General features: G+C 40.4%; 1 protein-coding gene across 2 annotated transcripts in view; it reads left to right on the top strand.

The window, feature by feature from the left end:
- The window catches only part of LOC105873096 (SLAM family member 8-like), a 215,728-nt gene that overhangs the window by 188,502 nt on the left and 13,791 nt on the right, over positions 1–13,435 (top strand). Inside the window, exon 2 of one of the 2 annotated variants that reach the window (XM_012767660.3) lies at positions 11,448–11,533. In XM_012767660.3, the coding sequence (XP_012623114.2) occupies positions 11,461–11,533 (73 nt within the window). In that variant the 5' untranslated portion in view covers positions 11,448–11,460. Of the gene's footprint in view, positions 1–11,397; positions 11,534–13,435 lie in introns of those variants that run through there. The other variant, XM_012767661.3, reaches the window with a different exon arrangement.

Raw genomic sequence — 13,435 nt, forward strand, 5'->3', positions numbered from 1 at the left:
AGAAGTAAAATAATCTCTGTTTGCAGATGACATGGCCTTATATATAGGAAGCCCTAAAGACTCCATCAAAAAACTCTTAGAACTAATAAATGAATTCAGTAAAGTTGCAGGATTTGATATTGACATACAAACATCAGTGACATTACTAAACAATAACAATGAAGTACACACCCCTAATTAAGAAAATAATTCCATTTACAATAGCATCAGAAGAATAAAATATGTAGGAATAAATTTAACCAAGGAGGTGAAAGACCTGTACACTGAAAACTATAAAATATTGATGAAAAAATTGAAGATGACAAACAAATGGCAATGTATTATGTGGTCATGCATTAGAGAATAACAATGTTAAAATTCCCATACTACCCAAAGCCATCTGCAGATTCAGTGAAATCCCTATTAAAATTTAAATGGCATTTTTCACAGAAATGTAAAAAAAAAAATCTTAACATTTATATGGAATTATGAAGATGCTAAATACCCAGAACAATTTTGAGCAAAAAGAAGAAAGCTAGAGGCTTCAGACTTCCTTGTTTCAAAGTAAAATTATCTCAATACAGTATGGTATTGGCATGAGCCCAGAAATAAGCACATGTCTGTGAGGTCAACGAGTCTTTGAGAAAAGCACCAAGAATACAAATGGGGAAAGGATAGTTTCTTCCATAAATGGTGTTTGGAAACATGATATCTACATGCAAAAGAATGAAATTGGACTCATCTCACATCATACAAAAATTAACTTTAAATGCATTAAAGAATTAAATGTAATATGTGAAGCCATAAAACCCCTAGAAGAAACCAGGGAAAAAGCTCCTTGACATCGGTCTTGGCGATGATTTTTTGGATATGACACCAAAAGCACAGGCATCAAAACTGAAAACAAACAACTGGGATTATATTCAACTATAAAGCTTCTGCACAGCAAAGGAAACTCTCAACAGAGTGAACAGACAACCTACAGGTTTGGAGAGAATATTTGCAAACCATTGGATAAGTGGTTAATATCCAAAAAATATATGAAACTCATAATTCAGTAGCCAACAAACATAACAAATAATTTAAAAATGGGCAAAAGTCCTGAATAGACATTTTTCCAAAGAAGATACACAGATGGCCAATAGGTATATGAAAAGGTGCTCAATATTGCTCATCATTAGAGAAATTCAAACCCAAACCACCATGAACTATTATCTCACATCTGTCAATGTGACTCTCTTGAAAAATACAAGAGATAAAAAGTGTTGGGGCAAAGGTGCGGAGAAGAAGGAACCCTTGTGTTCTGTTGTTGGGAATGTAAAGTGGCACAGCCATTATGGAAAACAGTATGGAGGTTCCTCAAAAGATTAACCATGGAATGACCAAAACCCCTCTTCTGGGTTTATTTCCCATGAAAATGAAATCAGTATTCATCTCCAAAGGATATCTATACACCCATGTTCATTCCAGCATCATTTACAATAGGAAAGATATGAAAACAATTTAGGGGTCTGTCAACAGATGAATAAAGAAAATGTGGTGTATACATACATATAAGGGAATACTGTACTGTTTTAAAGAGAAGGAAATGCTATCATTCGTGACAACATATGCAGGAGGTGAGGCTGGGCCGTGAGATTAGCTGTTTTTTTTTTTTTTTTTTTTTTTTTTTTTTAATGAAGCCAGGTCTTTTAGATAGTGGTCATTATAGAGGGTAAGAAAATTGACAAGAAATAGAAAAAGAATACATAGAGACTAAGATATAGTTTATAGTTTTATATAAAAAGATTAAAATAATAGTGGGGTATTTAGGAGTCTAGACTATATCATTGTGAATGGTCTAGTTATATGGTGTCAATGGAAAAAAGTCAAACTCTGTAAAGTAATTTTAAAGAGATTTATTTATTCTGAGCCAAGTTTGAGGACCATGACCCGGAGCCACAGCCAAGAGGCCTTGAGCTAGTGGACTGGATGTGGTTCGGCTACAGTTTGGTTTTATACATTTTAGGGAGACAGGGGTTACAGGTAAAGTCACAAATCAATACGTGGGAGGTGTACATTAGTTTGGCCCACAAAGGTGGGACATCTCGAAGTGTGTGGGGGGCATTACAGGTTATAGGTGGGTTTAAAGATATTTTGGCTTGTAATTGGTTAAAGACAGGAAGCTTTATCTAAAGGCTTGGAATGTTTTAACATAAGGAGCTGTTTTCAGAGATAAGCCACTGGACATAGATTTGTTTTGTAAATTGAGGACCTGCTGGTTTTTCTTTCATACCCTTAGGCCTGTTAAGGGGATACAAAGGATGTCCCCAGGAAGGGAGGGGGGCATGATAAGGCATGTCTGACTTCCTTCCTCCTGGCAGGCAATTAAGTTTTAGGATATTCCTTTGGCCACAAGAGGGGGTCCATTCAGTCAGCTGGTGGTGGTGGTGGTGGGGGTGAGCCTTAAAATTTTATTTTAATCACAATGGTTAGATTTATACAGGTTTTTATAATTATAGATATTAATTATCAGTTGTTATAGTGACATATTTATATGTTAGGGAATGTAGTTGTTATAGGAATAGGATTATATAGGTAGCGGGTTAGGGCTACCTTTTAAAGGGCTTTTAACAAATTTTAATTTATTTATGTGAACAAATAGGTATAAAGTTTTTTAGGGATTAATCTTTAAGTTTTAAGACATAGTTATAATTAACAGAGGTATAACAAAAGAGGTATAATGGCTCTATATTTAGTTATTGTGGACTTAAAGGCAGACAGTCATGAGAAAGCAGAAAGTCCACCTTTATAGAACAGGTTGTTTATAACCACAGGGGCCTATCTCTGGGCCAAGTACACCCATTGTCTCTGGCTCCCATCCTGTGGGCCATAATTACCCTGCCTTGCCTTTTGAGGAACAGGGAGGAGTATAGATTTTGAGATATGGGGAAGCCTTTTTGGAAAACATCCCTACTGGAGCTATGAGAGCCCTCCCTTGATAGCAGCCTCTGATAAGTGAAGCATTGAGTTCACATATTCCTTCAGGGAAAGCCCTGCAAACTCCTGTTTCTGTCTTTAATATAGCAATATTGGGTGATATAATAAAATAATGGTCTTATGAGCCACATCTCATTAATTCCTCAATCATATTTCCCCAACAAACATGGACTAACCTGAAAAATTTCATGCCAAGTAAAATAAGCCAGACACAGATTGAAAAATACAGCATGATCACTTATAGGTGAAGTCTGTAACAGTTGATCTCATAGAAGCAGAGAGTAGAATGGTGGTTGCCAGGGGCTGGGGAGATGTTGGCCAAAGGGTATAAACTTTCATTTATAAGATCAATGAATTCTGGAGATCTAATGCATAGTGGGGGTGACTATAGATTGTAGTTAATTCTACTGTATTATATTTTTACTTGATCTTTGCTGAGTGCATTCTTAAGGGTCCTCATCCCCCTTCCCCAACACCATCCTAGGTGTGGAGGTGATGGATATGTTAATTAATTTAATTGTGGTAATCATCTCACAATGTGTATATATATCAAATCATCACTCTGTATTCCTTGAATATTTACATTTTTTACTTATCAATTGTATCTCAAGAAATCTGGAAAAATAAAATTTGTAAAATTTACTGTTAGTATTTCTTCAAATATTCTTTCTTCTCTTTTCTCTTTCTCTTCTCTTTCTGGAAATTCATTATTCATATATTGGTATGGTTGATAGTATCAACCATTGGTATGGTTGATAGTATCCAACATGTCTCTGAAGGTTTGTTTGTATTTCTTCACATTTTTCTTTTTATTCCTTAGACTAGATAATTTAAATTCAGAAATCTTCAAGTTCACTGATTATTTTTGTGCCTGCTCATATCTATTGTTGAGCCCTTCTAAGTGATTTTTTCATTTTTGTTATTCTATTCTTCAACTCTGGAATTTTTACTTGGATCTTTGTTGTTATGATTTCTATATCTTTATTGATATTCTCTACTTAGTGTTACATTGATCCTATGCTTTTTTTTTTAGTTCTGCATACTTGATATTCTTTAGTTCTCCAAATATATTTAAATCAGATGATTTAAAGTCTTTGTTGAATGAGTTCAGTGTTTGGGATACTTTGGGGATAATTTGTACTGATTGATTTTTTGTTTTGCTTTTTGTGTGAATCACATGTTTTTGTTTCTTTTCATGTGTTGTAATTTTCTGTTGAATATATATTGGTTGTTTAAAAATAAATATATATTGTAGGCAACAAAAACAAAATGGGAGGCATTAATATGCCAGATATCAAACTATACTACAAAGCTGTAGTAATTAAAAGAATCTGGTATTGGCACAAAAATAGGAATATTGACCAGTGGAACAGATGTGAGAATTCTGATATAAAACCATCCTCATATAGTCATCTAATCTTTGACAAAGCAGACAAAAACATACGCTGGGGAAAAGAATCCCTTTTCAATAAATGGTGCTGGGAAAACTGGATAGCCACCTGTAGAAGGCTAAAACAGGACCCACACCTTTCACCTCTCACAAAAATCAACTCACGCTGGATAACAGACTTAAACCTAAGGTATGAAACTATTAGAATTCTAGAGGAAAAAGTTGGAAACACTCTCCTAGACATCGGCCTAGGCAAAGAGTTTATGAAGAAGTCCACAAAGGCAATCACAGCAGCAACAAAAATAAATAAATGGGACATGATCAAACTACAAAGCTTCCGCACAGCCAAAGAAATAGTCATGAAAGTAAACAGACAACAGAATGGGAGAAAATCTCCCTACAGAATGGGAGAAAATTTTTGCATCCTACGCATCCGATAAAGGACTGATAACTAGAATATACTTAGAACTCACGAAAATCAGGAAGAAAAAATCAAATAACCCTATTAAAAAGTGGGCAGGCCGGGCGCAGTGGCTCACGCCTGTAATCCTAGCTCTCTGGGAGGCCGAGGCGGGCGGATTACTCGAGGTCAGGAGTTCAAAACCAGCCTGAGCAAGAGCAAGACCCCGTCTCTACTATAAATAGAAAGAAATTAATTGGCCAACTGATATATATATATAAAAAATTAGCCGGGCATGGTGGCACATGCCTGTAGTCCCAGCTACTCGGGAGGCTGAGGCAGTAGGATCGCTTGAGCCCAGGAATTTGAGATTGCTGTGAGCTAGGCTGACGCCACGGCACTCACTCTAGCCTGGGCAACAAAGTGAGACTCTGTCTCAAAAAAAAAAAAAAAAAAAAAAAAAAAGTGGGCAAAGGACTTGAACAGAAACTTTTCTAAAGAAGACAGAAGAATGGCCAACAAACATATGAAAAAATGCTCAACATCTCTAATCATCAGGGAAATGCAAATCAAAACCACAGTGATATATCACTTAACTCCAGTGAGAATGGCCTTTATCAAAAAGTCTCCAAACAATAAATGCTGGTGTGGATGCGGAGAGAGAGGAACACTCCTACACTGCTGGTGGGACTGGAAACTAGTTCAACCTCTGTGGAAAGCAATATGGAGATACCTTAAAACGATACAAGTGAATCTACCATTTGATCCAGCAATCCCATTGCTGGGCATCTACCCAAAAGATCCAATGACACTCTACAAAAAAGACACCTGCACTCGAATGTTTATAGCAGCACAATTCATAATTGCAAGGCTTTGGAAACAGCCCAAGTGCCCATCAATCCAAGAATGGATTAATAAAATGTGGTATATGTATACCATGGAGTACTATTCAGCTCTAAGAAACAACGGTGATATAGCACATCTTATATTTTCCTGGTTAGAGCTGGAACCCATACTATTAAGTGAAGTTTCTCAAGAATGGAAAAACAAGCACCACATATACTCACCAGCAAACTGGTATTAACTGAGCAGCACCTAAGTGGACACATCGGTACTACAGTAATAAGGTATCGGGCAGGTGGGAGGGGTGAGGGAGGCGGGTATATACATATATAATGAGTGAGATGTGCACCATCTGGGGGATGGTCATGCTGGAGACTCAGACTTGTAGGGGGAGGGGGGAATGGGCATTTATTGAAACCTTAAAATCTGTACCCCCATAATATGCCAAAATAAAATAAAATAAAATAAAAAAAGCTAAAAAAAATATAGAGAGATGTTCCTTGACTTACAATGGAGTTATGTCTTGATAAACCTATTGTAAGTTGAAAACATTGTAAATTGAAAATACATTTAAGACTTAATATTGAACATCATTGTTTAACCTAGCCTGCCTTAAATTGTGCACAGAACACTTACATCATCCTACAGTTGGGCAAAATCATCTAACACAAAGCCTATCTTATGAGAAAATGTGGAATATCTTATGTACTATATTGCATACTATGCTGAAAGTGAAAAAGGTAATGATTATATGGGTATTTGAAATACGGTTTCTACTGACTGTATATTGCTTTTGCATGATTGTAATGTGAAAAAATTGAAGTTTAATGACTGCAAGTTGGGCCTGTCTGCACCTGTCATGTGGCAACCATGGAAATCCAATTCTTCCCTTTGCTAGGGCTGTGTGTTGTTGGTCTTTACTGTCATTTCTTTTCTTTCCTTTTTTTTTTTTTTTTTTTTTTGAGACAGAGTCTCGCTTTGTTGTCCAGGCTAGAGTGCTGTGGTGTCAGCCTAGCTCACAGCAACCTCAAACTCCCGGGCTCAAGCAATCCTCCTGCCTCAGCCTCCCGAGTAGCTGGGACTACAGGCATGTGCCACCATGCCCGGCTAATTTTATATATATATATATATCAGTTGGCCAATTAATTTCTTTCTATTTATAGTAGAGACGGGGTCTCGCTCTTGCTCAGGCTGGTTTTGAACTCCTGACCTCAAGCAATCCTCCTGCTTCAACCTCCTAGAGTGCTAGGATTACAGGAATGAGCCCCATGGCCCGGCCTTTACTGTCATTTCTGTTTAAATTTGTTTCCTTACATTTCTGAACTAATTATGCTACATGTGTATTATTGTGTGTGGCTACTGAACTGTTATATATACTCTGCTATTTTTGGCAGAGACTTTACTAAATGGCTGAAATGATAAGTCTCTCAGTGTTTTCTGGGTCTTTATTTCTGGGTTTGTATTTCTTCACTTTTTTCTTTCTATTCCTTAGACTAGATAATTTAAATTCTGAAATCTTCAAGTTCACTGATTATTTTTGTGCCTGCTCATATCTATTGTTGAGCCCTTCTAAGTGATTTTTTCATTTTTGTCATTATATTCTTCAACTCTGGAATTTTTACTTGGTTCTTTGTTGTTATGATTTCTATATCTTTATTGATATTCTCTACTTAGTGTGACATTGATCCTATGCTTTTTTTCTGTATGTCGCCCTTGTTTTCTGTAGTCATCCAGGCAGTAGACAACTCTCTAATAGACTTTATTTCCTGCTCTGCAAAGCCCCAAAGTCAGCCAGAGGTGAGGGACTAGGGCCTTCTCAGACCTTTTGTGACCATGCATGTGCCTGGACTTGTAGATTTCCAGGAATATGTCAAAGTTTTTCTTAAGAATTTAATTACGCTATTGTTTGCATCAATGGTTATTTCCTTCCTCAGATTGCCAAGACAGTAAATGTTGCCTGTAATTTCATCTTTCTAAATGAGCCCTTGAAACTACCCCACCCATCATCTTGTTATTTTTTTTTTCTTTTACCCAAAATTGGGAAGAAGTTAGGTTATAGAGGAAGAGGGAAGGAGGAAGGCATGGGCAGTGTGGGCTGCTGACTGTTAGTGTGCCCCTCTTGCTGTCTGATCCTGTCCCCAGCCCTGCTTCCAGGCTGCCTGGAGGCTCCACTGCAAACCTTGCAGGGCGGGCTGATGGCTCTTCTCTTTCACACAGGCAGGGCAGTCAGGGAAGAGACCTGCTTCTCAGAGGAGCAGTCCATTCTGGACGGCTGTAGACATGGGAAAAGTGGTGGTGCTTGTGCATGTGAGACTTGATCCCCATTGCCCTGAGGTGACCCATGGATGAGCTGCCCAGATTTTGATTCCATGTGAGAAGTTTCTGACCTTGGAACTCCTGGACTGCCTTTTGAAGTGACTTTCCCATTACTAGGTGGAGAAGGGGGAATGAAGCCAATCTTGAATATTCTCTTGTCTGGGACTCCACAGTACCGTCTTGGGGGAGAGGACAGACTGGACTCCAGGTGACTTGTTTGAGGCCACACAGTAGGATGGGAGACCAGATGCCACGTTTGGGGGGGGGGGTGAGCCCTGAGCTGCTTGTCAGGAGTCCACACTGAAAGGCAGTCTTACTGAAAACCTATGCAACAGAAGAAAATAAGACACCAAACAGAAAATAAGAGAAATATACTCACAACACAACTAGACTTTGTTTAACTAAAACCTGTATGGACTCACTTGTCATCTCTGACAAATTTCTCAGCCTTAAGAAAGTTCCTCAGTGGACAATGGGACTGTGAGCTTCCCCTGATCCTCAAGAAGAGGCAGTACCGGGTTCCTCTTGGTATCAAGAAGAAAGGAGAAGCCGGGCATGGTGGCTCATGCCTGTAATCCTAGCACTCTGGGAGGCTGAGGCGGGTGGGTTACTCGTGGTCAGAAGTTCAAAACCAGCCTGAGTGAGACTCTGTCTCTACTAAAAATAGAAAGAAATTAATTAGCCAACTAAAAATATATATACAAAAAATTAGCCGGGCATGGTGGTGCATGCCTGTAGTCCCAGCTACTCAGGAGCCTGAGGCAGGAGGATTGCTTGAGCCCAGGAGATTGAGGTTGCTGTGAGCTAGGCTGATGGCAGGGCACTCTAGCAAGTCTCCGTCTCAAAACAACAACAACAACAACAACAACAAAACGAGAAACACATTTCTGCTCTCAGTCTGTTATGTGAGAAAAAGAAGAAGCCAACACATCAGCTTCACAGCCACTTTTGTTATCAGTCCCCTGTAGCAGAGAAAAAAAGCCATTTCTACCCTTTAAAAGCTCCAAACAACTTTCCTGGCTGCCCAACACTTCTTTCCTCCCTCTGTGTGTCATGGCCCTCCTCCCTCTCTGTCTTCCTCAGGAAATAAATAAACTTTTACTTTCGTATATCCTAGTCGCTATCTGAGAATTCTTTCTACCCCCAACATATACTTCACACCCTAACACAGACCTTGTCCTTTCATTAGCTGGGTGGCCTTTTACAGGTCACATAATCCCCCTAGGTCTCTGGTTTCACATCCATTAAGTGGGTTAATACACAGCGACCTGACTGCCTTGAGCCATGGGGCCAGCCTGCAGATGACCCTTGGGGGTGTTCTGCCTGAGCAGCCGCAGGGGGAGCCTCAGCGGGCAGGAGAAGGTGGCACTGCCCAGTGGTTAGGGGGATGGTGCAGCCCCCACAGGAATGGGAGGTGAGCTCTTGAATGTTGGGGTCTGCCCAGGTTTGGAGAGAAGTAACCAGGTTTTGAACCTTGGTAGGTGGTGGTGAGTGTGAGCCGGCTGAGGCTGTGACAGAGGGAGTGTGTACTTCTCTGGCCCACTCATCTGAGACAGCAGGAGCAGGGTTGCTAGAAGCTTAGGGGGAAAGTCATGGTTCAATCCAGCCAAGAGCCTGTCAGCTTCTGTGGGGGTTTAGCTTTGCCTTGAGTGTGTTCAGAGGATGACTAACATTAGTGGCCACCAACGAAACCATATGGCTGCCAGCAGAAGGTTAATGCTAATATTTGCATAGGGCTCTTCACAGTTGACACGCTCCACAAAGAGCTTTGTTCTTTTGCTCAGAGCTTCTTAGTCAGCAGAACTTCGGTTGACATTTTCAACAGGTGATATTTTAGCGAGAGAACAGGACTTGGACTTATTGAATGGAAGGAGGAAAGCACCAAACTTAGGCAGAGCCTAGCTCATCTTTGCTGTACGAGAGTGACTTGTTGGTGACTGGGGTAGCCTAGGGCTGAGCTGCGAACCCAGGTAAGCAGGTAAGCACCAGGGGAGGGCATGTGTGAGAGCATCAGGCTGGCTGTGACTGCAGGGACGGGGACCTCGTCAACATAATGTCAGGCGCATCACAGCCTGAGGTTATATTTGGTGATTAAATATGAAATGTTCGATTTCAAATCAAGAGTTTAGTTTATTGTATCTTAAACCAGAAGCAGTACAATTAATCGAAGTATGCACCTATACTATGGACACAGTTTTGCCATCTTAATGGTAGCTTGTTCCAGCATTTAAGAATACTAGAGAGCGAGTGGCAATGAAATTGCAAAAGGTGTTTTCCACAGCTTGTTGAGAGTTGAATATTTTTCCTTGCAAGAAAGAAGTGGTCCAACACTTGTAAGAAGTGGTAGTCAGTTGGTGCAAGGTCTGGTGAATATGGTGAATGACAGAGTGTTTCCAAGTCCAGTCTCTGTAGTTTGAGCAGCGCTGTTTGTGCAACATGTGTTGGAGCATTGCCTTGCAAGAGGATGGGCCTGTCTCTATTGACCAATCTCGGCTGCTTAATTGCACGTGTCATCATCATTTCATCCAGCTGGTTACAGTAGACATCGCTGTAATTGCTTGACCAGGTTTCATGAAACTGTAGTGGATAATACCAGCGCTGGACCGGGAAACACACACCATTAGCTTTTTTTGATGAATATTTGGTTTTGGACTGTGTTTCGGCACTTTGTCTTTATCCAACCATTGTGCTATTGTTGTGTGATTGCTATTGTTACAAAGAATCCATTTTTCATCACAGGTAACAACATGGTGTGGAAATGGTTCACCTTTATGTTGTGACAGCAAACAAAGGCAAGCTTCGAGACGATTTCTCTTCTGATGCTCTTTTAATTCATGCGGCACCCATCCATCCAGCTTCTTGACCTTAATGATTTGTTTCAAGTGGTCCAATATTGTTGGAATAGTAATACCAAACTTTGGTGCTAATTTATGCATAAGTTGAGATGGATTCGCTTCCACTAAAGCTTTTAGCTCTTCATCATGCACCTTGGTCTCAGGTTACCCACATGGCTCATTTTCAAGATTAAACTAAGTAGAACAGAACTTCTCAAACCATTGATGTACTGTGCATTCATTAGCCACATTCTTCCCAAATAGTTCGCTGATATTTTGAGCTGTCTGTGCAGCATTAGTTCCCATAATGGAACTCATAGTTGTAAAGAAAATGGATTTTTGCCTTACCCATGGTTTCACAAAAATTGCTCTAATAAGAACTTTGAAAGATAACCACAAGCCAAACTATGCATCTGAAAGAAGGAGGATGTACCTTCACAATAAAAATAAAACAAGAAGTGTAAAGTGAAATGTCAGAGATATCAACTGTCAAACTTAGCACTTTAGGAAATCAGACGTTTCATACCTGATAACTGAATGCATTTCTCTGTAATTGCTTATTGAATGTGCACGATAAATGCTCAATGCTCTCTCGCTAGCATTATGGGCATAATAACTCATTAGTCCCGCCCTTGGGGGTGGGGCAGCTTGTTTGTGCAAGCTGTTTCTTCCCTTTTTAATGTTTCCGCTGTAGCTGACCAGGCTTGCAGGCAGCGGGCATGGGGCCCTGCTCAGAGGACCACCCGCCTTGCGGGGCCTCCAGTCTCCTGGGGTTCATCAGCCTCCTCCTCAGTGAGTAGCCTGGGGTCCCTGGAGGCAGAGCAATTGTGTGGGGCTGAGATAGCTGGGCCTGTGATTATTGGAAGGGCTGTTCTGGTTCTGATGTCTTTTGGGAACAGAAGGCGAAGACCACTCTGTTAAAATTGGCAAATGCAGCATATTCAGCTGCAGGTCAGGGTAAACAGAAAGAATGAAATGTTTTTTTGGTGATGAGTAGGGTGGGAAAGGAGCTGCGGCAGCCTTGCCTGAATTAAGGGGACCTTATCTTGGGACGGCAGGCCACTTCTCTGTTAGCAGGGAAGCCCAGAGAACCGGGAACTGCCTAGAAAGAGGGATGCAGAGAGATAAAATAGCTGCATCCTGGGGGTAAAGGGTTGAAATAGGGTACTGCTGGCCTGGAACTCAGCGGTATCCTAGAACCCCAGTGTCTGAGCTGCAAGAAGCTCCTCTGGTCTGGGCTGCTTGAGCTCCACTGGAAAGGCGAGTGGAGGGGCACCCCTCTGCTTGGGGCTCAGCTCCAGGCAGATCATCTCAGAGGAGAGGCCCTTGGAAGTCTCAGGTTTATCTTAAAAGTGCTTGTGTAATTGGCATTAGTTCCATCTGAAAATGTTAAAAAGGATTTGCCATCTCAGGTATAAAGAGTCCTATAGGCTATGCCCTTTCTCACCCCTGTGGGTGGCCTCTCCTCCACCCTGAAATGCTGCTCAGACTCTGGAGACCTCAGATGAAACCATGTCCATCACAGCCCTGTTCTGGGGAAAAATCTGGACAAAAAAGAGGAGATGCCCAGCAATTGGGAGTGATGGAAGAAATTGAGAGTATGTGTACCATGGAGTATTATGCAGGCCTAAAAATGCAAATGTTCCAGTTGTCTGGGAGGAATTTTCAGTTTTCATGAAGTAAAATGTATGAATCTCCATCAGGAAGATTCAGGAAACTAAATACAATGAAATCTTTGTTTTATACAAGGAAATCAGCCTCCAAAATTTAAGGGTGTCTATGCACCCACATGTTTCTAAGAACATGCTAACGATGTGGAAGAACCAGTAGATTGCTAACCTGGGCTAGAGGAGGCCATGAAATCGGGGAGGGAAAATGGAGAGGAAGAAAGTAGAATGACCTGATCTAGGCTGTCTGTCATACTCATTGCTTTATGAAATATCATATGATTATACAAATAATAATATTAAATAAAAGCTAATGAAAAAATAAGTTCTAGTAAATATGAATTTTTGTGAAAGCTTTTATTGTTAATATTTTTGTTTTAATATTTCAGCACTGATTTAACTTGCAGGGAAGTATGTGAAATTTAATGGATTAGAAAGCACTTGTAAAACAGGACTTCTGGAAGCAAAGATGAGCTTTGGGATAGCACTGGGTTAGATCCTGTTTAAATCAGTAACTTTCTGTCGACAGCAAAATGTAGGCTTTCTTCACTTCCACAATATTGTTAACTTGGAGAAATATGCTCAATTGTATAGAGTTTTCTCTGTAAGCACTGGTACTGAAGGAATTTTAAAGAAACAAAGAAACAGAAAGAAAAAATGGGAGGAAGGAAGGAAGGAAAAGAAAAAGAAAGGACTTAAAATTCCTAATTTTAGGGATCGGCTGTCTGTGTCCAGAAAACGAAAGTGATTCTCTGGAGGTCCAACAGGAAGTGGGGAGGAGTGAATTTGGTTTTCCCGAAAGGCCTGCCCTCCCTGGTAGTCAATGAGACAGACCCTAGCAGTGGAGTTTGGACAGAGCCCATCCTCAGAAGGAACATCTCCCAGAAACTACTCTATAGCAATTCATGGAGCTCCACAGTTGGGTTCATTTCTTCTTTGGTTTTGGGTTGTCCCCTGTTCAAGTTCAGCCTTGACTTGGGGAGGGATGGGTGAAGAAGGAGTGATGGTGAGGGAGGTAATGAAGAAT

The sequence above is a fragment of the Microcebus murinus genome, chromosome 2 (genome assembly GCF_040939455.1).
Source record: "Microcebus murinus isolate Inina chromosome 2, M.murinus_Inina_mat1.0, whole genome shotgun sequence".
Lineage (NCBI taxonomy): Eukaryota > Metazoa > Chordata > Mammalia > Primates > Cheirogaleidae > Microcebus > Microcebus murinus.